The sequence below is a fragment of the Chiloscyllium plagiosum genome, chromosome 14 (genome assembly GCF_004010195.1).
Source record: "Chiloscyllium plagiosum isolate BGI_BamShark_2017 chromosome 14, ASM401019v2, whole genome shotgun sequence".
NCBI classification, from domain to species: domain Eukaryota; kingdom Metazoa; phylum Chordata; class Chondrichthyes; order Orectolobiformes; family Hemiscylliidae; genus Chiloscyllium; species Chiloscyllium plagiosum.
In genome coordinates, this window is record NC_057723.1 from 46,599,364 (window position 1) to 46,626,021 (window position 26,658).

Here is a 26,658-nt window from a genome sequence, read left to right on the forward strand (position 1 = left end):
TGCAAAGGCCCTAGGCCTGCTAGCTGTTTGATGTCTAATAATTACAGATGAGCAAGAGTGACGGATTTTTAGTGACCCAACAAAGCTTTAGCGCACTGTTTGGCCATTTATCTATCTATCTATCTATTTATTTATTTATTTTCTAGGGAGCGTGTGTTTCCTCGTACACTAATTGTTGTAATTGTTGTGAAATATTTAAACAACTCTTTCCAACTAAACTAGCAATTAAAAAAATTACAAAGCCTCCCAAAATTTTAAGGTATGTGGAAGGCTTTGCAGTGTGTGTGTTTCTGTGGCCCTTCGTCTTTTGCTGCTGCTGTTTGGATTCACTGGGCTTCAAAACTTTTAACAGCACAGATGGAAAGCAGAATCCTTCTTTTCCATTGGCAGTAGTCTGGATTGCTGCCTTTATTGTCTACATTGTAAACTCAAGCTTGTTTTACAGTGTGGTTCAAATTCTGCAAAACTTCACGTAAAACATGCAATGTCCTATATACTGGCCTCCTCTGAAAAATAAAGAAACAATTTGGTAAAACCATTTTTTAAAATTCTCTGCATTTGTTTGCTATCTATTAAACAAGCAGAATATGTCTGTATTTCTTGTCATGCAAAGAATGCTTCTCAAATGAGAAGCAAATTTCATGTGTTGATCATGGTGATCATGTTGATTTATGATTTGGGGAAATTAAAATAATGGATTTAAAATTAAAGTAGGCACCTTTTTTATAGGCAGTTCAGTCAAAATCAAAAGTGACCCCGTCACCTGCATCTTTCACATTCCACCTTTTTGTGCATTAAAGGAAGTCCTCTGTGTTTGTCATTCCTTATTCCATTTATCCAGTTATCTCAATGTTTACTGTCCTTGTAAAGTGTGATCTGGTCTCCTGTGCTCTGAGGTAACTACAGAAATCTACCTTAGTTGTATCTCTTGTTCCAGATCTCTTCTGTATTGCTATTTGGAGAAGGCGGGGCAGCGAGATAGAAGAGACACTATTTAGCAAGAAGTGCTGGGAGGAAGCACAGGGAAGTGCTCAGGGCATGTATCACCTTTTCAGGGTCTGTGTTTACTTTTATTAATTGTTTACCTATTTTGTAGGGTCTCTGGTTTCTATTACAAAACAGTTAACAAGTGCTGTTCTACTTAGCAGTTGAGTTAATTTCTAGCAAAACTTTTATTGGGATCTACATCTACTGACCTTTAGAAATGAGACTGGATTGATTTTAAAGTTACCATGAGTATTTGTTTATATAGATGAAAAATCCTGTTCCACAAGAAGTAGAAGTTTGGTTTTACAACACAGAAGTTGAAGCTTTATGATTTGTTGTGTAAACTGAAGCAAATAATATGTTATAACTTTTTATTTTGGTGGGATTGTTAAGATATTCTTTTGAACAATATATCTAATAATTCCTTAATTTATATCAGCAGTATTGGAAGTATTTTTTGATATTAGGCATATAGAGCAGTATTTTTTGATATTTAAAAAAATAAAATGAATGAATGTTTGGATACACACAGTAGAGAGTAAACTCTATTCAGTTAGTAACAACTTGCTAGTGAATATGAAGGTCTCAGCCCCAATCCAGAATTTAAACACATAATCTATGCTGGTGCTTAAATGCAAATTGTGCAATGCAGAATGCTTCCCAATGTGGAGTCTTTTTGATGAGATGTGAAATTAGTTTTGTGTGCTTGTTCCATTAATTTCAACTGGACATACTAGACAAAATCCTGTAGCACCTGACGAAGAGCCAGGACCTTTCTGTGTCAATATTAACATTTAGCATCAATGGTACAGATTAACCATTGGCTATCTAATTTGTTGTGTGCAAGTTGGATGGTGCAGTGCTTATCTACCTAATTGTGGTGACTGAAATTCAGAAAAGTTCTTCCTGCGGAGTGACTTGAGGTGGCCTGAGAATAGCTCCCTCTGTAAATACCGGTTTCCATTTAATAATTCATGCATAATTCCACAGAATGACAGCAGACTGCATTAAATGATCAGTTTAAACTCGGTACTGCATTGTACACTCATTGCCCTTTAGATATAATCTATATGCCTAATCTATTGTTTGTACAATAAGCAACATAACCACCATGGTGCATTCTGCATTTATTTTGTATGTATAATTTTGATTATCCAATCCATTTGCTGCATGCGACTGTTTGAGAAAGGACTTTTTTCACACTTGTTAAATAGAACTAATAATCACCACCATTACTATAATGAGCTTTCTTTCCTTTATTGTAACAGTGTTTTGATTTAGTAAATAGTCCCTCACACATTGGGAAGTGCAATTTCTGCATCTAACGCCCCACATATGTACAGTAGATTATCTAAACAATTCTGTATAGGTGATGGATACATGATGTTAAGAGTATCTGTCAGCATTTAAAACCTTTCCCCATACATTTTTTTAAAAATGTATTCTTTGAATCATAGCAAAGGCACTTCATAATCTTCATCAGCAGTATGGTATACATGGAATTTCTGACAATGAGGTACAAATCCACAAGAGAACTGTTAATATAGCCTAGCTATAAAATATGAATATAGAATCTTACCTTTTTCATACTGGTGTTTGTGTGGGATAGTTTTTTTTTGCTGGCATGTGTTGTTCAAAGAGTATCTCACTCCTGTTGGAATATATTTTGACTTATTCTGGTTTTTTACTTTCTGCGAAATCCACTTTTTCTGTTTTGGGAGGCATAATGTTGTTTACAAGCTCTGACCCTTCAACTGCCTGTTTTACACTGGGAAAAGTCCTGCAACAGTCCTATATAAATTTTGGATTTTAGCATAATATTCACAGTTAAAAATTTAATACCTGTTTAAATTTACACCAACAGTGTAAACAGTCACATTATTTAGGTAAATATTTATGTTTTAGACTCGACAGTTCATTGAATTTAAATAACTTAAGAATGTAAACCAAAGTGAGCCCTTCTCCCAATTGAGTGGTGTGTTGTGCTGATGAGCATAGGTATACTTTGACAGATTACATCAGCAGGTTAATGACTCAATTTTTAAAAATAATTCAGGGGTTTATATCCTCTAGATTATGCATACACGCACAAAAAGGAGTAAGCTTACAATTGTGGTATGTTCATTTCTACGTGCATATCTTAGAGGCTTATTTGTGTTTTATGGGTTGGTTTTGTGGAGGAAATCTGAGCAACTAACATTTGAAATTGAAGGATGACTTTTTTTTTCCCCCAAAGAAATGGCATAGTGTTTATGCCAAAGTGACCTTCAGTAGAAGTATGTTTCTGTGTACTTTTGATTTGAAAAGTAAAGCTTTTATAATATGTGTATATATGTGTACTTTGCTCAGTTTTAACACAGCTCTGTTTGAAAGGACCAGTGGTTTTGTAAGCACAGTTTACATCTCAATGGTTGTGATTTAGTTCACCCACTTTTAAAAGGTTTTTTTACCTGACTTGATACTTGTCCTTTTATTTACTTTTGATTTGAATGCATACTACTTTATTTTACAATACTACTTCCCTTTGTTATTCGTTTTTGAACTTGTTTCTTTTGTAGTATCTAATTGTATTCAAGTTTATTAAATGTTTACAAAACATTTCCTGTAAGATCTGTATATCTAATGAAGGGATAGAATGATAGCCAATTACTGAAGGGGGTGTTTTATTGCTCTAAAGAGAAAGTAAACACACTCCATTTGTTTCTTTTTCTTCAGCTCCTCCACAAGCTGAAAGATCCTAAGTCTGGTGTCCGTGCTTTCCTTGCAATATCTTCTTGCTGCTGTTATTATACAACCATTGTAGACAGTGCAAGGAGAAGTCGTCCAGTGGATAGTATTGCCCCCACGGTTGCATGAGAATTGATCAGAAAATCAGCACCTGGTTGGGAAACTGAAAAGATTGTGGTCCTCAAATTGTGTGAATGGGACCTTTATTTATTTTAGAGTAATTGTTAGGAGTCACTGGAAAAGATGATTCATTGGGTTTTATCTGCAGCAGTGTATTGTGCATATATTTGAGAGACTGCAGCCGGGATTTGGCTACCAGATGTTTATTTGTCTGAATTTTGGTTGCTTTCTTGTGCTTGCTTCATTTCTACTCATGGTGCAATATTCTTTTTGAAAATTGATAGTGTCAAACAAGTTTTATAACATTCGGGCTGAAAACCAGGGCCACCATTTGTTGTAACAAGGCTGCCACCAGTGTCTGCCACAAATTAAACTTGCTAAGGTTTATATTATTGTGTGTGGCAAGTTGCTGAAAGTTGTGTAGGAAAGGTAACAGGGAATCAGAGACCTGAGTAAACAGACCACGGAAATGTCTCTCTATTAATCAGATTGAAGTATTGTGAAATTAACAGTGCAAAGATTGAGAAGGAAGTGTAAATTAAAGAGGGTGAAATCCATGTCAAATCAGGTGCAGAAAGAAATAAAGGGAAAATACAAAGATTTGCATTGAGAGAGACAGGACTGCCTCACCAACACTCTCAGGTTTGATCACAATAATTCCTTTCCCTCACTGAGAGACAGGAAAAATTAGCAAGTAACCTTTATTGCATGGAAACTACAATACAGGAACATGGAAATCTCGCTACAATTGTATCAACAAACTATTAGAACAGCACATTGAACCCTTGTCATTACTGCAAAGGAGGTAGAGTACAAGGATAAAGTGCTACAATTGTATAGGACTTTGGTAAGACTATACCTGGAGAACTGTACACCGTCTTGGCCTCCATACCTAAGAAAGGATACACTTGCCATGGACACAGTACATTGGGGTTTTAACACAGTGGTACAAAAATAACGTACTGCAGATGCTGGAAATCTGAAATCAAAATAGAAACTGCTGCAAATGCTCAGCAGGCTAGAAAGCATCCGTGGAGGAAAACAGAATAATGTTTCAGATCAGTGTACTTCTGAGTGCTTTTGAAATCGTAACAATTTCTAAATTGAGAGGGTTGTGCAGTGTTGGGATTCTGAATAAATAAGATCAGTAGACTTTTGGAGTTCATCAGAAAGAGAGAAGATCTCATTGAGCCATACAAGATTCTGAAGGGCTTTGACAGGGTGGATACTCTAAGGTTCTTTCCCTTCATTATTGAACATAGGAGCACAGTCTCAAGATAAGGGTTTGGACTGAATGGACAAACATTATTATTCAGAGGTTTGTGAATTTTTGGAATTCTGTATTCCATAGGGTTGTGGATGTGCCCTTGGTGAATATATTCAAGACTAAAAAAATGGGTCTATTTTTGATCCCCGAGGGAATCGAGGAATGTGGTAACAGATGGGAAAGGGGATTTGGGGCAGAAGATCAGCTCTAATCCGATGCAGAATAGACGTGAAGGGACTGTATGGTCGACTTGATCCTGTTTCTAACATTACATTCTTATTTTCTTTTGTCTCTTTTTTTAAAATGTATATTTTTAAATAGTCCCAACAATTAAAACTTGCAGGATGAGACTCCACTACTAAAATAGTTGTTTTTCAATGCCAGAGTGAAAAGGACAAGGCTTAACTATCTTCGAAAAGCTTAAATATGCTGCACAGAAGTGGTAACTTTACTCCTTTTTTGGACATTTCACTGAGGTGAGACAAACATGAAGATGCCATCTTATGAATTTCACAGCAAAGTGGTACAACTGGGGAAAATAATGTTTGAACTTCAGTTTAACCATTTATTTGTCTTTTTTTGCGCTGAAATTGTTGTGGCAGTTGAGCACAAATAATGGTGACTAAGTTATGACCCATTAATTTTTCTTTGTTCTAAACATTCCACCTGAAATAGATTCTGAAACTTTTTTACAAAACTAAAAATTATTGCAGCACCAATGTAGGTGTAGGTTTCTCATTTTGAATGTACTTCCCTCTGTTGAAACTTTAGATAGTAACAGAAATCAATCAGTGAATGTAACCCCCTGTGCTCCTTTGTAAGCTGACTTATATGACTATTTGATTGACGAAGATGTTTGGAGGAAGTTGTAGTTGATCAGATGATGTTAGGGAAGAAGAGGTATAAAATAACTTCTAAAGTTAAAATATAAGGCATAAAACACTAGAGTTTAGCCCTTGTATATGAAATTCTTCCTGAATTCAGGAAGATTGGCATATACAGATTTGAGTGACTGAAGTGTTGTTGAGATACTTCATTTTACATTTCAGTACATGATGAAATGATGAATGCCCTCAATTCCAATAACAAGTGCAAAGCACTCATGGATTTCTTTATCACCCAGATAGAAGTCATCATTCAGATAACTTTACTACACACCCCCTCCCCCAGCTCTGAAGCCAGAAGTATGTACCGTTTTGCTCCAGGCTCATTTTGTGTTTTATGAGCTCACTACGTAGAATCAGCCACCTCCTCCCTGAACTATATTCTCAGTCCCTTTTACTCCATATCTCCAGAACTGCCGAGCACCTAACTTACTGTCTAAGTTCCCGTTCTGTTCAGTATTATGAATATTTGAATGAGGCCCACCATCCTCTTAACATCACCATCATTACCACCAAAAAATCAATTATTTTATCCTTGCCGATATTTTGTGCTCTTTGTCCAATTTCCCTGACTACTTCAGTTTCCAAACATATTCTTCCCCCTCAAATTTTGTCTGAATCCTCCAGTGAACTTTTCACAATACTAAAAACAACCCTATGCAAAGTTATGAAATGTATTCTTTGTGATGGTATAGTACATTTTCCCGATTGTATATTCTTAAACTCTCTCTCGTTTTTGATACAGCCAACCACACTAGTTTTCCCTTCTTACTGTCCTTCTGTTATCTTTGGGGCAGTAATACTATTTGCATCCTTCATTGGTTGAATGTTACAATAGAATAACTTAAGTTGGTTCCCTCCTATAAACCATTAACTCCAGATATCTCAGCATCCTGTATTATCCCAATATCATCCTGTCATAAAGCCTGCTTATTTTCATCCCAAATAGTGTCCCCAACCTCTGCCGTTCCCAGAATTCATATCTGTTGCAGACATTATTATACATAAATTTTGTCAGTTCCAGATTTGACTATTCCATTGTTCTCCTGGAAAAACTTGCCATCTTCCATAATTCTCTGCTCATCCAAACTTTTGCTGTCTGCATTCTGTTTTGTAGAATGTTCCACCTAGTCATCACTGCTATGTACTGCTGACCTATGTTGGTTCATTGAAAATTTTAGAATTCTCGTACTGTTGGTTAAATCCTTTTATTGCTTTGCCTTCCTGTAGATAGCTCCAATACTATAACTACGACCTGTCAAATTCTCCTCCGTCTGCTATCTTGTGCATCTCCATGCTCCCCTCTTATGTGTATGTCTTCAGCTATTTAGGCCCAAAACTCTAGAATTCCCTCACAAAATCACTCTTACCTCTCCATCTTTCAGACTCTTCCCTGCCCCCTTCCTAATCCTTTTTAAAGCCAAAATACATTGCTTAATCCTTTGGGCACCCATCCCAATACTTTACTCTATAACTGGCATCCTTTTTTTTTTCCTCTGTATTTGCCTCTGTGGAAAACATTGGAATATTTTTGTTCTCTAATGGGCTAGAAATAAAGGAATTTTGGTTGCACGTCCACTTCCCACACCAGAGAATGGAACAAAGTGCTTTATAGTCAACCGAATTTGTGCATGTCAAAGTCCCACAAAGAGTACTGACAGTATCGTAAGTGGCACGTAATCTGTTTTAGTGATATTGTTTTGAGGGTGAATGTTGGCCAGGACTCTAGCTATCTGAAAGCAGCCTAGCTTTGGTTTAGTATCTCATCTCATTTGAAGGGTGACATCTCTGACACTGCAGCATTCCCTCAGAAGCAGCCTGGATTAGTTGCTCAAGTTTCTGGAGTGGCCATCTGACCTCACTTGGCCATCTTTCCCATTTGAGTTGAGTGTGTTATTACTGACCCAAGGCTGACATCTTGGTTAGGTGAAAGTGAGTACTGCAGATGCTGGCGATTAGAGTCAAGATTAGAGTGGTGCTGGAAAAGCAAAACAGGTCTGGCAACATCCGAGAAATGGGAAAATTGGCGTTTCGGGCAAAAGTCTGATGAAGGGCTTTTGCCTGAAACGTCAATTTTCCTGCTCCTCTGATGCTGCCTAACCTGCTGTGCTTTTACAGCACCACACTAATCTTAATATCTTGGTTATATAAATGGTTATTTTTGTGGATGTGTGCTTCTGATCAGTAGTATATTAGGGCAAATATATTGTAACATTTTAATTTATGAAATGGTTATCAAGTCATCAAAAAAAATTTATTTGCTAACTAGCATTACAATGAATTGGGAAATTATAACGAAAGGACAAGGGCTCTGAGGAAGTTGTAGATAATGGATATACAGTAATTGAATATACATTTAACAGTTGTATATGAAATGTTTTAGTATTTCTAATATTGAAATGTGTTTGTATTGAAGTAACCTCTTCAATCAAGAGAAAATATAATAACTAAAATTAGATGTTTACAAACAATATGTCAAAACTCCATATATCTGGGATTAATATTTTTGTGACTTTGATCTTCTAACTAGGTCTTTTTCTTTTGACATGAAATTATTTCATTGTCAAGATTATTAGAGGTATTGGCATGTTTGAAAACTTTTAAGCACTTTTTCTGCATTACACTTTTATTTCATTTGCAATAATTACAAAGTTGAGGTCTTTAGAATTGAAGGTGTTACAATGGAAGGAAGTTGTCTCTTTTCAGAAGATAAAACATGAACATCTTTGCAATCCAAGGAAGTCGATAGACAGCAAATAGCGAATATCTTTCCATTCATATCAGATAGCTAATGTTTGCAGCTAATTATCAAATATTTATCTGTGCAGCCATTCATTCCCCAGTATTTAGATATCACATTCTGTTTTCCCATTTCCTATTTTCATATTAATGTAATGCATTTATGACACCTGTATCTTCTAGGGCCAATTATTATGTATAGTGCATTACAGTATTGCTCTGAATTTATATCAATGTCTGTATAGTTTCACCTATTTGAAATAAGACCCCAAAATAAAATTAAACTAATAGTTGGTTGACAGTAATGCTGTCAGAGAGAGACATTTAGTCTACAGTTGGTAAAGTTTAAAAAAAAAGATGTTTTTGATAGTTCGAGATGCAAGTATAAAAAGAGGTCTGCTCAAGTTCAAAATCAACTTAATGCAATTGTACACACTTTTTATAACTGAGAAACCAATTACCAGTTGACTTAATATGTATCACCTAATCAAATATCCTTCACTAAATATTTATTTAACATCTGATATTTTCACTAATTTAATCAAAAGCCACCGATCCAAGAAATGGAATAAAATGGTTCCTGCTTTATTAGTTTAAAGCCTCCATCATTTTTGCGACACTGAACATTTTAGTTAAATCTATTGGTTTTACATGTAAAAAAACGTTTTGAACCTCTCCTGAAGCTGTGAAAGAAAAAGATTTTTTTTGTCAACATCCATTTTAGTACTGTTCAACCACTTCTGCTTTTAACAAGTAATCCACTGAAATTTTAACAGTTTATACCTCACCTGGGTAGCATTGTAAATCATTTTCAATTGTACAGATTAATGCAGAAACTACACGAATGCAGTATTGTGCTCTGAATTCAGAGAAGCAATGAGCTTTACTGTTTCATTTGATGTCTCTATTTGACCTTTCTTAGAGGAAATGAGGACTGGGTGGGTGAGAAGGCCTTGATCTTCCCTGGAGGCCTGGGGCAGAAATTACTTTTTCCAATTTTCATGTCCCACCTTACGTGTGGTTTGCCAAAGACCTTCTGCTGTCAAATGACCTGAGTGGATAAATAGCCTTTAAGCAAACCTGCTAAAAAGTGGTCAGACTCTGATTTCTCTGGTTTATGGAGTTTGCCCACTAGATCTAGTTATGGATTAAGAATGATCCAGATTTGTTTTCCTGCCTGTTTGTGGTCTATTCATCCCTGCTGAAAGGTTGGTAAGAATGATCAAGAGGATTGACTAAGGACGATTCCTTTTGCGATTCGGTGACAACTAGGAGTGCACAAGTTGATGTGAGGTGAGGACACGGTTGTGTTGCTCTGTCCTGACTTCAACGATGGTGAAAAAATAGTCAATCACAAGAGCATTGAAATAAAATTGTGCCCTGCTATTGTTACTCAGAAGCACCACCTTCATCGAAAAAAAGGTGCTTGATAAATATTTTTCACTTGTTTACAAACATACATTTAGAGGATGTAAATTGTGTTCCTTATAAAATGTTAACGTCTTTCAAAACGAAAGCAATGTTCTATTTTGTAGAAGAACCTGCTGCTTTTATTTTGCAGCGACACGGGAGTAAAACGCTGGGATCCTGAACTCCGCGAGGCACTTGGTTGAGTCGCCTGGTAAAAGGAACTACAGGGAGAGAGAGCTTTCAAGTAAAATGTAGCTCCCTCTCTGCCGCTTGTATGTATCTGAGCCACTGCGCCTGTAGCATATGTGTAACTCCCTCCTCTATCCAAACACGAGGATCCACTCCGGGAACGCGTCGCGGGAGCGCGCCCGCCCCCGAATGTTGTGAATCAAACTTTTTAAGGTTGTGCCGTTCGGAGACGGGAGTTTAATCACAAACTTAGCGACAGGAGGGAGGAGAAAGCGGAGCTTGCAGCAAAACAAAAAGAAGCCAACCAGTGAAGGGGAGGGGTGGGGGGGGAGGAATAAAAAGAAACAGACCAAGGTAAGAGAGGTATTGCTGGCCAGAGAGTGTGTGCAGGGGAGAGGGGGAGGAGGGGGTTATGTGTCTGGGGAGTGAATGAGGATGGATGGTGGGGGGAGGGCATGGGTGAGTGGGGAGCTCGGCGGCTTGGATACATTTCACCTGGATACATTGTTTCAGCTGGAGCCGCGCTCGGGGGCTCGTTCAACCTCAACATGGTCCTCTCTTCCACCCCGTTCCCCTCCCCTCCCCGGGAGGGGGTGTATGGGGAGGAGGGGGGGCTGTGTGCTGCTGTCTTTATTGTTCAGTGGGTGATCTGCGGCGCTGTCTTCCGGACTGGGGATCGCGGTCTCAGTGAAACTGGGGGGTTGGGGGCTTCAGTTTGGAGTGAGAGGGAGGGAATTACCGAGGGCGGTCACCCTCCCGTTTCCCCCCCCCCCCCCGGGGTGGGGGGGGAGCAGTTGGCCCCTGGGCCGCCCTCGGCTGCCAGTCGTTTATTGTGTGAGAGACAGACCGAGAGCGTGTGTTTGTTTGCGCCGCTTTTCCTGTTGGCGATGGACTGGCGCTTTGTTTGGTGGCGAGCACGTGGTGCCCTGACGGCGCGGCCCCGCGGTGGCGTGTGTGTGCGTAAGCGCGCTCCCGCTGGGTGTGCGGGTGCCCGAGCAGGCTCGTTCCCGTGGTTCTCTGCCCCCGCCCCCGGGGCAGCCTCCGCCAGAGTCCCAGCCAGCCCCGTGTTTCGCTCGCAGTTGTGTTGCATTCTCCATCCGAGCAACAAAACACTTTTAAACTTCCCCATCGCTGGCAGTGAAGTTGCTAGTATTTCTTCTTTCGGTTTGGGGGCGTTTAAAGTTCAAATCTTTTCAATCTTCCTTGCAACAATGAGTCAATGCATACTCTGGGCAATGAGGTAGGTGGTTGTCGTATGGTCTTTCCACTGTTTGACCCGCAAGCTCTGTTTATCCACGTGTAAACATACAGTATCTCTGTTAGATTTGAGCTGGGTTATCCAGTAGATATGTTTTAATTGGTGTGCAATAATAAAACTCGTATGGTCTTTCCACTGTTTGACCCGCAAGCTCTGTTTATCTGTCCACGTGTAAACATACAGTATCTCTGTTAGATTTGAGCTGGGTTATCCAGTAGATATGTTTTAATTGGTGTGCAATAATAAAACTGAACGGGTTCTCTGGAGCTCTAACACTGTGTTCTATTGTCCTGATGTACTTATTTGCCTGGACAGCATGCAAAACAATACTTTTCACCGTATCTTAGTTTATGTGACAATAATAGAATCAAATCAAAGCATTTGTTTTAGATGGTGTGGTCCAACACACATCTTTTAGATATGTGGAATAATGATCCCATCATCAACAAAAGAAAAACAAGCTTTACTGGAATTGGAATTTCTAATCCTAATTCTGTACATCAAGGTACATTGAACACAACTTGGAGCACACTACAACAAAAATCTATTTGCTGGTGAAGGTATTCAGATGCACTACTTGCAAACTGCAGTGTAAAACTCTGGGCAGATATTCTAACTTTGCTGAGCCACTTTTTGTTTTGTGGTTGGTTAAGCCATTAGCAGCCATCACTCTGATATCTGCAATTGTCATTCTGTTCTACTATCTTAATGTGTTTAAAATGTACATAACATAGCTAGTGATCTGGAAAGAAAGTTTTCAATTGTTGAGTTGGTGGTGTGCATGCAAAATAGTGGTTAAGATGTTCTCAGTTATGATGCTAAATTTATAACCAGTAACCCTTGGCTTTGGGTGTGTTTCCCTGTGACAACCAGATTTAGCAGATTTCATCCACATTGAAATAGCCAACCAACTTCAGAATGGTCAGATTTGGGGGTGGGGACTTGCCTTCTGGAATAGTAGTGCGTTAAATCAGTTTGTGATAAATCATTGAACAAAAGGTGTTGTGGATGTTTTCTTTAAGGTCCCTGACAGTGAGAGGGAGAGGAAAGATTTGAATGATAGATGTAGTTTTCATTCTGAAGTGGTTGTTGCATATTGATGCTGTATTACTGTCTATGAAGTGATAGAATGCAGATTTGCACTCAGGTTTCTCTATACCATGGGACTCAGTGGTACCACTCATGTTCTAAGAGTCAGAATGTCATGGATTCAAGTCCTGCTTCAGAGTCTCAAGCCCATAATCTCTGGTGATTCTTCAGTGCAGTGTTGAAACGGATGAGATGTTTAAGTGTCTGCACGTTCAGCTGAAAGTGATCCCATGGCATTATTTGATGAAGATAAAAGCAGTTCTTATGATATTCTGGCAAATACTTATTCTTAAACCACTATCTATTATATGGGATTTACCAGTATATTATTGCTGAATGTGGGGCATTGCTGTGCACAGTTGAACTGTTGTTTCCTTGTATTACAATATTTCAGCCTGCTGCAGTGGCTTTAACTTCAGGATGGTCTGAGGTAATGAAAAGCATTCAATGAATTCAATTCTTTGATTCACCATGAGCTCCTAAACCTGACCATACTTCCATGTTATCATTTCCATGTCTGAAAACTATTTCAATGGAGGGATGTAATCTCTAACTTCTGATTTAAGCAAGCTGATGCCTTACCACAGGTTATTATACCATGAGTTACCAGTGTTTCACAAAGTGCTACTGGAGTTAATTGTACAATATTTTTGTTCTGTGATTCCTGGCTGAACCATATTTGCCTTTGCTAAAATAATTTAATTTCTACAGTGTTGTATTTTGACCATTTGCTCCAACATCCTGCTGCATTTTCCTTTGCTTGAATTCTCCTTGGATGCTTATGCCTTTTGGTCTTCTACTGGATTAACATATATTTTTGCAACTTTTTAAGGTGAAGCCTGTGATTCATGTGATATTTGAAGAAAAGCAAGGAAATTTCCTAGATTCATAACCAATATTCTTTAGCAAACAAGGTCACTAAAGGCAAATTAACCTTTACTGACATCTCATATCAGTAATAATGTTTATTTACATGAAAACAGTAACTGTAATTTATTTCCAAAAGTACTTTGTTGCAGAAGTGAGATACCTTGGGATATTACCAAGGGGCAAGATAAAATACCACACTTATGCATGTTGTGTTTAAGGAATTTTCCACTTCATTTGAGATTGTGTTGTAAAAATATTAATCATTTATTAGATAGGAAATATGACCAAAATTGATCCCGACAGAACTTAATAACAGATTTAGCCAGTTAACTTCCAGAGACAATGCAGCATGTGCTCCAGTAACTGTAATGAAATCAGCTGAGGTTTAAAAGTCAACCTCTTTGGAAATGTCATGAGTTCCATGGTAAGTGAGGGTTGAACCTGAGTGTCCTGATCCCAGATCGGGAGCTTGTACTGAGCTGCAAGACCTCTTGGGAACGTTAATCAGCTGTGCTTATCTGGCATTTGTCCTTAAACTAATTTATCTATGTTTTCATTTAAATACAAGTGCTATTATACAATTATTGAGGTTTTGGAGGCCTAGTTGATGTACCAGTACAGAATATTTGGATTAGATTATTTAGTGTGGAAACAGGCCCTTCGGCCCAACAAGTCCACACCGACCCGCCGAAGAGCTCAGACCCATTCCCCTACACTTACCCCTTCACCTAACAATACAGGCAATTTAGCATGGCCAATTCACCTAATCTGCACATTTTTGGACTGTGGGAGGAAACCAGAGCACCCGGAGGAAACCCACGCAGACACGGGGAGAATGTGCAGACTCCACACAGTCAGTCGCCTGAGGTGGGAATTGAACTCTAGTCCCTGGCGCTGTGAGGCAGCAGTGCTAACCACTGTGCCACCGTGCTGCCCAATATTTATAACTGTTCCCGTTTCAAATTTTCATGGGCTGGATATTTATGATACTTTTAGCACCAGCCTTAAATTATCTTTATGATTGGGTAACTTGGCTTGTGTACACGATGTTGAGTATTTCTGATGTTGTTATTGCCCGTGGAAACTGAGGTACAATGGGTTTCAAATGCTGGTCTTTTGCCTTTGAATCTACTCAACAAATGGGGTGAAAAATCTGTGAATCTAATCTGCAAATACAGCAAATCCCCAAATAAAGAACTACCTATAAAACAGCATGTTTTGGCTGTATCATTCAGAAAGGCCATAGGGTGGCTAGTGAAGGAAACAATTTTTTAAAAAAATCAGTAGTAGTACAATAAAGTTTCTAGGTTAAATACAGGATACTTGTAAATGAGGAAGGCAGTTCAGCTTAATGCTTCCATCTAAGGGGGATTTGTATTTTTGTAGGTAATAAATGATGGTTTTTGCCTGGAAGTCTGTTGCATGTTTCTCTACTTGAAGAAAATCATGATGTCAGCACTAATCTGAACTACTACCTTTTTGGAACTGTCTCTGTTGCTTACTCCCAGTTTAATTTTGTTATTTAGGTTATTTCTGCCATCTGCTTAGTTATCTTATCTAACTCTAAGCTCACCTGTTGATGTCTTTTCTGGATTTTTAAAAAACACAATTCTTTTTATTCTTCTGATGACTCCAGTTCCTGATATTAGGGATCAGCCTTGAGGCTCCAGGACTGTTTCTACCTGTTATACCTTGGTAATGGGATCTGAGTAGTGTAACCAAGGTATCATATAGTCGAAGTATTCCCTCTAGAATATGTTCTGTTTTGAATTGGTTAAGGGAAGGATTTCTTTTCTAAATCTGGTATTATTGTTTGTTTAATAAGGCAGTTATATCTTGACATCGCTTGTCTGAAGCCTAATTTCAATTGTTAATTAATAAATAAAATTACGTTCATTTCCTTAATGCTGATACCATTCATCTTGATCAGTAAAACAAGCCCCCTTTCTTCCCATCCTAACATGTAAATAAGTGTGACAGTAATATTTAAATCTAATGAATAGATTTTCTGACTGGATAAGCCCTTGCTTATAATGGTAATTTAGAAGAACTTTGTTAGTCTGACTTGGATCCTAGTTAAAGAGTTAAAGATCAAGTAATTGTCTGCTGGGTGTGGATTTAAGTTAATCTGTCTACTAAGTGCATTAACTAAACGTTTGAAAGTTAATGGTAAAATACAATTCGGTCTTCGACATGATGAAAGTGATTAATTTCTGCTTTTCCATGTTTTGATTAAATTGGCTACCATTTGCATATCAAATTGTTTTCCTAGCAGCTGCATTCATTTCTACAGGTTGCGTATACACTCTGGCCATACCAGGCTGTCATTTACTAACCTAGCTTTAAACCTTTGTAGAATACTTTCAATTCTGGATAAAGCAGAGGCCTCTGCTTAAAGACCAGTAGTAGTCTTAAAAAAACGTTTCCTGCTGCAGTAAGATAACAACAGAAACAATAAAAATGCAACACAAGTGCCACAAATTAGTCCAAATAGTATTAACATGTAAACTTGAAAATGCTGTACTCCAACTATTTAGAAGTAAAGTCTGATGAAAAGCTGCAGAGTCTTCCAGAAAGCATGGATCTAATGTAATTTACATTGGAAAAGCTAGAATAGTATCTACTTTTAACAAGACATCAGCACTGAGTAGCTGGTCAATTTAGACATAAAACTGAATTAATACCATAGATTGACTCATTTAGAATCTTTCACTCAATTCTCAGAACCCAGATCATCGTCCCAAGTCTAAAACAGCTGATCCTCCTACACTGTACTGAGCATACCAAGTGACAACTACATGCATAGACTCAACTGTGTGGTTCACTGTACTTAATAATCCAAAATGTAGAAGAGCAAATTTACATTGTTTTAAGTGACAGTTCCTTGGCTTATGAAGCTGGCTTTATAGTATTACTTCTATTGCTCAAGATGAGATTAACTTAACTTGTAGAAGTGAAACCACAGAAAACCCAATACTATCCATTGTCTTCTATAATAATGAATTGGACCATGGAGACCCAAAACACGTTTGCAAGACTGTGCTCTACCTTTAACCTTTTAATTTATGCAGGATTTCAAATTGAATTACCTTGAATTTAGAAGTTATTTTCCATTTGAACAATTTTTGGTGTTTATTCAGCACTTTTTTTTTGTTTTAGTATTTTTCCATTCTATAGTATAACCATAAGGTAGTATAGGATATCTACTTTAAATAAAAATTGGAATTATAGTTACGTTGCTTTTCACTTGGGGACAGTGAATTATATAGTTTTCTATCACCATTATTAAAGAAGAAAGTCCCTCTGATTAGTGCAGTTTATATTTCACCAGCTCTTATTATGCTTTCTCAAACTTAGCTTATAATGATAGAATTCAAATTGCCTTGACAGCCTTTTTGAAGAAAAAGTTGGACTGTCAGGATCAAGTCATGAGTGTTTGTATTTGCGTCAGTCTGCAATTGAGGTTTTGATCCCGTGATTTAGGTCCTGTATGTGTAATGTGTAACAACATTTGATGGAGAAAAAGATTAGAGTGTCTTATTAATAGGAAAAATGCCCCTAAGGCAGGCCTCTCTGTAAAATATGTGGACCAGTGTGATGATGGAATAGATTAAACACACAGATCTGGAATATATCAGTTTTCTGAAGTAGTTAATGATTATCTTTTCCAGTAGTATTTCTGATTCAATTTAGCCTAAAACATCAGCCTGCGCAGTTTTGTCAGCAAGTGCTGATGTACTGATTTCCTCACAAAACATTGGCTGTCAGCATGAAATGCTGAATGTTGGTATATATGCTCTAGGCAGATGACAAGGCTTCAGAGCAATAAACATGATTACATTTAACATAAGTGCAGAGCCATAATAGGACATTCCGAGAAATTCTTTGTGCATTCGTCCAAAATGGATCTCTGCTTCTGTGGAATCTCTTAGTGTTGTGGCTGTAATTGGAGTTGAGCTGCAAGAATATATTTTGAATGAGATCCAGCCTGAGAATTTCTGAAGTTAAATGGCCGATGGAATACAACTTCCATTTGGTAAATCCGTCATGGTGTGTGGGATTTTGGAACCCAACTGAATGTTCATCTTCTGTATTTTAATTAGGTTTAGTTTGGCTTTCTTCCCTTTTTACTGAAGAGACAGTCTGTTTGGAAATGCTTTTTCATCAATTGTGACTTAATGATTTGATGTCAGAAGGTTAATTATGAAAAGGTTCATTTTTTTGCTTCATCTTTATTGAACAAACACAGCATTAAATATTTTGCATCAGTTTTTATTGTGGAGAAAGAAATAGAGGCAAGAGAACTCAGAACTACATATTGATGTTTCGAAAGCAGTTCACATTACAGAAGAGACAGTTCTGGAGGTCTTAGAAAATATAAAGGTGGATAAGTCTCCAGGATCTGATCTGATGTATCTCAAGACGTTGTGGGAAGTTAGGGAGAAAATTGCAGAGCCCCAGCGGAAACATTTGCATCCTCTATATGGGTGAGGTGCTGGATGACTGTAGAGTGGCTAATGGTGTGCCTTTGTTTAAACAGGGGTGTAAAGAGAACTTGGAAACTATACACCCATTAATCTGTCTTCTGTGATGGGTAAGTTGTTGGAAGTGATTCTGAAAGGTAGGATTTATATGCATTTGGAGAGGCAAGGAATGTGGGGATTAGGGACAGTCAGCAAGGTTTTGTGTGAGGGAAATTGTCTCACAAACTTGATTTTTATTTTGAGGAATTAACCAAGAAGATTGATGTGGGCAGAACATTGTTTATTTGAACTTTTACTAAAGCCTTTGACAAGGTTCCACATGGCAGACTAATTAATAAAGGTAGATCGCATGGGATTCAGGATGAGCTTGCCAATTAGGTACAAAATTGCCTCAAAGACAGGGGACAGAGTGATGGAGGAGGCTTGTTTCTTGGACTGGAGGCCTGTGACCAGCAGTGTTCCATAGGGATCAGTGCTGGGTCCACATTTGACCAGTTAATACCATATTTATGTCAATAACAATGAGCTGAGGAGTGGCAGATAGAGTTTAATTTGGATAAATGTGAGGTATTGCATTTTGGCAAACAAACAACAGCAGGACTTATACAGTTAATGGTAGGGCCTTGGATAGTGTTATAGAACAAAGAGACTTGGGTTTAAGGTAGATAATTCTTTAAAGTTAGTGTCGCATGTAGACTGGATGGTTAAGTAGACATTTAGCATGCTTGCCTTCATTGCACAGACCTTTTTAAGTATAGGAGTTGGGCTCTGTTGAGGTCTCTTCTGGTCCAGTTCTGGGCGCCTTGTTATAGGAAGGATGTTGTTAAGCTGCAGAGGGTTCAGAAGCAATTTACTAAGATGTTGCTGAGAATGGAGGGTTTGAGTTACACGAAGAGACTGGATGAGACCTTTTTTACACTGGAGTATAGGACAGTTGAGGGTAATTATATAGAGGTTTATAAAATCATGAGGGTACAGCGAAGGTGAATACCAGGTATCTTTTTCCCTAGGGTAGGGCATTTCAAGACTCTGGAGTATATTTTTAACGGGAGAGAGGAAAGATTTTAAAAAAGGTGAGGGGCAACTTTTTTACATTTCGTATGTGGAATGAACTTCTAGGGGAAGTAGTGAATGCAGGCACAATTACAACATTTAAAAGACATTATAGATAAGTACATAAGAAATATTTGGAGTGATATAAGCCAAGTGCACACAGGTGGGACTAATTTAGTTTGGGATTATAGTTGGTATGGACTGGTTAAACCAATGGGTCTGTTTCTGTGCTGTATGACATGATGACATGAATGTCTCATGTTTCATATTGAACAAAGGATCTCCTCTGGTCACATGCGGAGAACAGGCTGAATGATTTACTCTTTCCAGCGGTATTCAGAGTTATGTACCCCAGACAGAAAGGAATTATTCAAAAATAATTCAGCGATATCTCGAGTAACCACAGCTGCATGTTAGAATTTCCTGTGGTATGGTAGATGGCTGATAGTAAATGGCTGAATCTAAATGGGACAAGCCTTGGCTGTATCCCAGTTTATACCTTACCCAATGATTGTTCATATGCTGAAATGTGTGTTCTTTTGTAGCTACAATGTATCTTTGCCAGATAAAATGTTTTCAAATCTTAACCAAAATCCAAATGTATTCCCTTTGCATAAGATGCTGGCCCTGTTTTGAAAAATACTTTCAGAAATAGAATGTACTTATAAATTATTTTGTTTTAAGAAAAATAGTTGATAACACATTTTCCTTGAGGCATCCTTCATAGTTCTGATCACTGACAACCTGTCTGTTAAAGCATACAAAGAACAACTGAATTCATGAATTGGAATAAATGCCTGATTTGGAAAAGATTGCGGATACTGGGGATGTTTATATTTAAAGACGAGAAGTTTGTCTTTAACAAGTTTGTCAAAAAAGTTTGTCAAAGTTTGCAAGATTTTAACAGTCCTAGAAAAATTGCATCCAAATAAACTGAGCAAAAGCTTTATAATCTGGTAGGTGCACTGAAGCTCAGAAGGAGGATTAGATGAAGTAACTTGCATAGATATTGTTGAATAAACTTCACCGGACCACAGTGGAGGCAGAGTTCAGTAATCTGAAGAGGGAATACGATATTTTCTGGCATAATGATAACTGGATATGTGCAAAGCTGCAGCCTTATACTTAGGGTCGAGCACAGTAAATAAGCACAAGGAATTCTACAAGAGAAAGGAAACATCCGAGCCCATCCATTGTTCCTTAAGGTGAGGGCTGTTCGTTAATCTGGATGGAGTGCTCTCTACTTGTGACAGGTTAAACTAATACACAAAGGCCAGCTGCAGAGTAAAACTCCTATTGTGCAACAATGTATCTTAAACTGTAACATGTGAAGCCTATAGAATGAATTTGTTTCCAACAGAAAGTTGCGTCCATTTCTGAAATTGTCAATATCACTGCTGAAACACAGTTTTGGCCATTAGGAGCTGAGTTGAGGATATTCCAGTTCAGTCAGTGTACACTTCTTTTTGTATCATCAGTATGTTCAAATGTATTTCTCATCCACAAAGTTGAAACATCAAGAAATGCAATAACCAATTTGCACACAGGAATATACAATAAGGTTTTTTGAAGCACTGTGGTTGACATATAAATATTGATCAGTACGTTACAAAACTTTTCTGCTTTTTAATTATGCTGTAAGATCTTTTACATCCAACTAAGGACAGACAGGGTTTTGATTTAACTTAACTTTAACTTAGGTCAAGAATGAAGGCCTTAAGTACATTCTGGAGTGTGGTTGAATTTTTGAGGAAAGGCTATACTAAAAGCAAATACTGTCTGTTTTCATTCTAGATCTGCTGTAAAGTCATTTGGTCAATGCTTCTACCTCTAATACCTGAAATGAATTTGTTGGATTCAGTGTGTGCAGCTTCTAGAGACTGCAAAAACAGAACATCTGTGCAATGCTATCATGATGCTCAAGAGGGTACTCGCCAGAAGAAAGAGCTTAATATCTAAAACTATCTAATCAGCAAGCTTAAACTTTAATTGGTCAAACACACACTTTCTTGGTGAGCTTTTAGTTGCATAGTGGGAGAGCTGAATCAAATGATACCATTGTGTTCATGTTGTTGTGTCACGGCTGTTCACTCATCTTCCTTCCTGAAGGTGAACTGCAGGAGACTATAGCTTCAGTGTAACAGTGGTTTTGAATTCTTCACTCCCAGTTCAATGTGCTATGGCTGCTGTTAACAGCCATTAACATATCACTGTTCAGTACCTACATAGAACAGAATTTGCTTTGTGCTGACATTGAAGTCTCTGTGCTGATATATGTATAATTTACATCCAATGGAACAGGTGTTTCTAAACTGTGGTACAGATGCACAAGCCATCTCTTGGGGAAAGATGGGAGGAATTGTCAAAAAGAACAAAACCTTGCATTAGTACGGCATCTTTCACAATCATCAGACATCTAGGTTCTTTACAGCCAATAAAAACTTTTGAACAGTTGACTGTGTTGAAATGTAGCAGCTACTTTGTGCACAAAAAATCCCCAGCAAGCAATAGTGCGATGTTGATTGGGCAATAAGTATTTGTCAGAATTTAAGAGCAGGATTAAGTCGTTCAGCCAGTTGAGCCTGCTTATCATTCAAGGTAGATCATGGGTAATCACCCACTTCAGTGCCTTTTTGCCCTGCTGGGAATAACTCTCCTCTATCTTCTTTTTGAAAGAGTGCTACAGAATCTGTTACAGCACCAGAGAAGGCAGATAGAGAACCACATCTCAGTGCAAGTTATATAATATTTATTTATTGCAATTTTATATTAGTCTTTAGACAAAGCTTTAAAACTGCAAGAATTTCTTTCATAAAGTGGATAATTTACTTAATGTAGCATTAAAAATGAAGCGACAGTGATGTAGTGAACTCTTGCCTCCAATCTCCATTAAACCAATGCGGTTTCATTTGTCCAGCATCTGTTGGATCTAACTGAGCTCAGAACTAAATTGGCTGGCTTTCTTTGTTGTATATGACACATGATAATTTGACGAATGTTTTGGGTTCCCCTAGTTGTCAAGCAGAGCTTTTGATGTTTGATACCACTTTCTAGATCTTAACTGTAAAAATGGATTTTCATCCCTCAATGAAATCAGAGGATTGTTATCATTATCATTCCAAATATTATGCACCAATGCTCAAACAAATAACTTTATTTGTGGCATTGATGGCAGTACTATTGAATGTTGCTTTAGTTGTATACATATACTGTATTTTATACATTTTTATAATGCATGGATATTCAAGGGGTTAAAATATTAAACCTGTTGGCTGGCAGGAAGCAGCTGGATGATCTGGATGGGATTGCTTATTAAGTAATGTTTGAGAACCTCTGCTTTAAGCCGAGAGAGGAGATACTTGAACTGTTTTCAAGTGCACATTCCAGACAGTAAAATTGTTGAAGTGTTATTGCCTCACGTAAATTTAATGTGAAACATGCCTCTTGGTGGAAATCTGAATGTGATGTTTATTTTGTATATTGATCATCTTGAATTGTAACTTTGACATGCTCTGCATTTTACCAAAATTTTACTCTCTCCAAGATAATATTTCTCTTCTGAGAGAATCAGTGGGGCTCTGCAATAAGTGCACCCACAAACTAGTTTATGGGATTTCTGAGAGTAGTCTGAAATTCTAGCACTTCTTCCAGTATTGTCTTGCGTTTAGAAGTACGAGCCTACAGTTGTGAAATTGCTAATATCTTCACAGGGATAATGTAAGTTTTCATTTTTTAAAAATTTTGCTTTTGATTGTTTTTCGTGCCCTAAAATACCCAAGTGTCACAGCGTCATTCCAGAACTGACTAGATTGTTCACTTAATTACTTAGAAGAAATGCCAATCTTAAAACAAAAACTTTTTTAACCTTTTTTTTCCATTTGGATTATGAATGGTTGAATTAGTAAAGATCAATTCCTGTTTGTTTCCAGAACACCTCCAGTTTTTTTTTGCCAAATCTGTCTCTGCACACTTCAAGATAAGAAATCAATGTAATGCACTCCCGAGCCATGACTTGTAACATCAAGAAGATCCCATGTAGTCTCTGGCAGAATTGAAAATAAATTTCTTGCATCATAGAATAAAAATTTTGTTTTTTCTCTCTTCCCTCCCATTCACCCCCAGTGAGAACTCTTTCCTCCAAGTTCAGGGTTCAAGTCACACTCCAGGGTATGAGCGCACAAATCTAGGCCCACCCTCCAGTCCTGTACTGAGGGGGAGTTGCACTGCAGGATGTGGCATCTTTTAGTCAAACATTAAACTGGGGACCTGCTTGCTCTCTGTTGGATAAAGTAGATCATACATGGCACAATTTCAAAGAAAGGGTAAGGATGTTTCCCTAGTATTTTGACTAATACCTATCCCCAATCAACATTATGCTTTTTCTAATGTCTGGCCATTGCCTCATTGCTGTTGGAAATTGCTGCCATACTGCAACAGTGACACAGTTCAAAAGTTTTTTGTTAGTGTTTTGAGACATCAACCATGTAAAGAAAGTACTTTTTCCCTTTTACATTTGTACATAGAGTATACTGCAAATGTGATTAGTGATTTAATGAGAATTTGTTTTTGGGCCTCTAAAGCAACCTGTATTGATGAGTTCAGGAATAAGACTGAATTATAATCGGTCAATTAACGAAGAAAGCTGTTTCCTCTTTTGGATCGCATAGCTCCCAAAATGCATGCAAACTCATCCATTGTGAAGCACTCAAGTTCACCTGCCAGGTAGTTGATGCCAGAATGATTAATAAATTTATCCTGAACCATTTCTTATTGCAATATAACCCCCAAAGAAACTGTTGATAGAATTGCATTAAATTTCTAACCAGCATAAGTAAATGGTCATGATGCTGCATTGCATTAAGACCGCAGGTCTGTGATAATGAAGATGCATAATTAATCTTTTGACTATTACATGAACAAATGTTGCCATGTTCAGTAAAGTCACCCAGCCAAGTGGCGTTGGGAGAAACTGAAGTGATCAAAAATGCAAGAGAGTCGATTAGGTTTGAATGTTAGCTGGAATAGCACATTCGTAACTGGTGTTTGCTAATCATTTAGGTCTTTGATGCACAATTGAAAATAAAGTTAGAATGTTCATTTACAGTCTAATTGGATAGGCACATAAGGCAATTTGAAAACTCATTTAAAGCCCAACTATTTATTAGCAACAGTTGTTAAGAACTTTTGTGGTGAACAGCTTTTTCCTGCACACTCTATTACTGTGCAATGGTATTTTAATCAGTATCTCAATATAACATTGTTTATACTTTGTATACTGATTTTGGATTTCTACATATTTATAGTTATGCCTTTTGAATTTGGCCATGTTTGGCATCCTTAATTGTAATTACATTTTCACATTGTTAGCAAAAGTAGTTCTACTGTTTTTTCCTCTTGCTAAGTTTCTCCTTCAACTTAGGTATCAAACTCACTGATCCACAATCAGGATATGGTTGAACAGTGCTGTTCATCCTTCAATAATACTTCCATTTCTGAAGTTTACATGGTAAATCTGGGCAAACCAGGGAAGATGATAATGAGTTCAACTTTATACATTGCCGTCTGGATATAGGAGCAGAATTAGGCCATTCAGCCCATTGAGTCTGCTCTGCCATTCGATCATGGCTGATATGCTCCTCACCTCCATTTTCCTGCCTTCTCCCCATAACCCTTCAACCCCTTACCAATTAAAAATCTGTCTAACTCCTCCTATAAATTTCCTCACTGTCCCAGCATCCACCACACTTTGAGGTTGCAAATTCCACAGATTCACAGCCCTTTGGGAGAAGTAATTTCTCCTCAACTCTGTTTAAAATTTGTTACTCCTTATTGGAAGACTATGACCTCTCGTTCTAAGAAGCATCTGCTCCATATCTATTTTGTCCACACCTTTTATCATCTTGAATATTTCAATTTGATCTCCTCTCATTCTTCCAGAGACTATAGGCCTAAACTGTTCAATCTCTCTACATACCACAAATCCCTCATCTCTGGAATCAATCTAGTGAACCTCTGCTTTCCTGGCTCCAAAGCCGTTACATCTTCCCTCAAATTATGAGACCAAAACTGTGCACAGTCCTCCAGGTGCAGTCTTACCAATGCCTTGTATAGTTGTAACAATACTTCCTTAACTTTATATTCTATTCCTTTAGCTCACGAGTTTTGAGAAGATTTGTAGCTCAGTTTAAGTTTCTGGATGGAGGTTTGTTCGCTGAGCTGGAAGATTCGTTTTCAGACATTTCATCACCACACTAGGTAACATCTTCAGTGAGCCTCTGGATGAAGCATTGGTGGTGTAGCCCGTTTTCTATTTATATGTTTGGGTGATTTTGGGATGGTGACATCATTTCCTATGCTGATGTTATTTCCGGTTCTTTTTCTCAGGGGGTGGTAAATGGGATCCAAGTCAACGATAGAGTTCCGGTTGGAATGCCATGCTTCTAGGAATTCTCGTGCGTGACTCTGTTTGGCTTGTCCTAGTACGGATATGTTGTCCCAGTCGAAGTGTCCTTCCTGATCTGTATGTAAGCAGTGAGAGTGGGTTATGTCTTTTATTTTGTGGCTAGTTGATGTTCATGTATCCTGGTGGCTAGTTTCCTGTCCGTTTGTCCAATGTAGTGTTTGTTGCAGTTCTTGCAAGGTATTTTGTAAATGACATTAGTTTTGCTTGTTGTCTGTATAGGGTCTTTCAAGTTCATTAGATGCTGTTTTAGTGTGTTGGTGCGTTTGTGGGCCACCATGATATAAAAGGGTCTGACTACTCTTTTTAATGAGGACACCCAGATCCTGCTGCACTGGAGTACCAGAAGTCTCTCACCATTTAGATAATAGGTCATCTACCCAATTTTTTGACCAAAATGTATGTTCTTGCACTTATCCATGTTGAACTCCATCTGCCACATTTTGACTCACTCTCCTAACCATCTATATCCATTTGTGTGGTTCTTTCTTCTTCTTTACAATTTATCGTTCCACCTGTTTTTGTGTCCCGTTTAATTTGGTTTGATAGTCCACTGGTTTTAGTATTTTTCATGGTGGCCCTCAACTTATCTCTGGAAGTTTAGAGATGAATGTTAAAACACAAATGTTCTTCAGGAAAGTGAATCTCCTTTCTCCATGTATCTCCAAGCCCACACACTGCTTTTGACTTAATGCCATCTGAAGTAGCCAGGCAAACCACAACATTGTGAGCAATTGCTGTGATTTTGAATAAGGTGAAAGTTGGACAAGCCTTTTGGCAAAGACCCAAACATGCTCAAAGCTCAAAACTGCTGTAAGCCCTGGGTAAACCTTTCAGGTTCGTCTTCCATAATAGCTGTGTTCTAATTGAGCTGACTTAACCTTACAGTCCAGTCAAGTAATATTCATACTTTGAACTGCCACTCCCACATTCTTTGAATTTTCCACGTTTGGAGGAGGTGGCACACTGCTTTAGTCAGGTCATGCTGTACCTGGCAGATGTCAACATTTACTCAAATTCATAATATTGGATCAGATAATATCAAGGAGTTTCTTGTTGGTCAGCACCTCCTCCATGTGGAACAACATTTGGAGGGAAACCACAGTACACTGGGTGAGGAA

The 26,658-nt window shown here is 37.9% G+C and overlaps 1 protein-coding gene across 9 annotated transcripts in view; it reads left to right on the forward strand.

Moving 5' to 3' along the window:
- rnf44 (ring finger protein 44) overlaps positions 1 to 26,658 on the forward strand; it is a 148,901-nt gene that overhangs the window by 56,328 nt on the left and 65,915 nt on the right. The window contains exon 1 of one of the 9 annotated variants that reach the window (XM_043703742.1): positions 1,024 to 1,056. The exons of 7 other annotated variants lie outside the window; for them this stretch is intronic. In XM_043703742.1, coding sequence (XP_043559677.1) covers positions 1,039 to 1,056 — 18 coding nt within the window. In that variant the 5' untranslated portion in view covers positions 1,024 to 1,038. Of the gene's footprint in view, positions 1 to 1,023; positions 1,057 to 11,527; positions 11,564 to 26,658 lie in introns of those variants that run through there. One more of the 9 variants, XM_043703741.1, reaches the window with a different exon arrangement.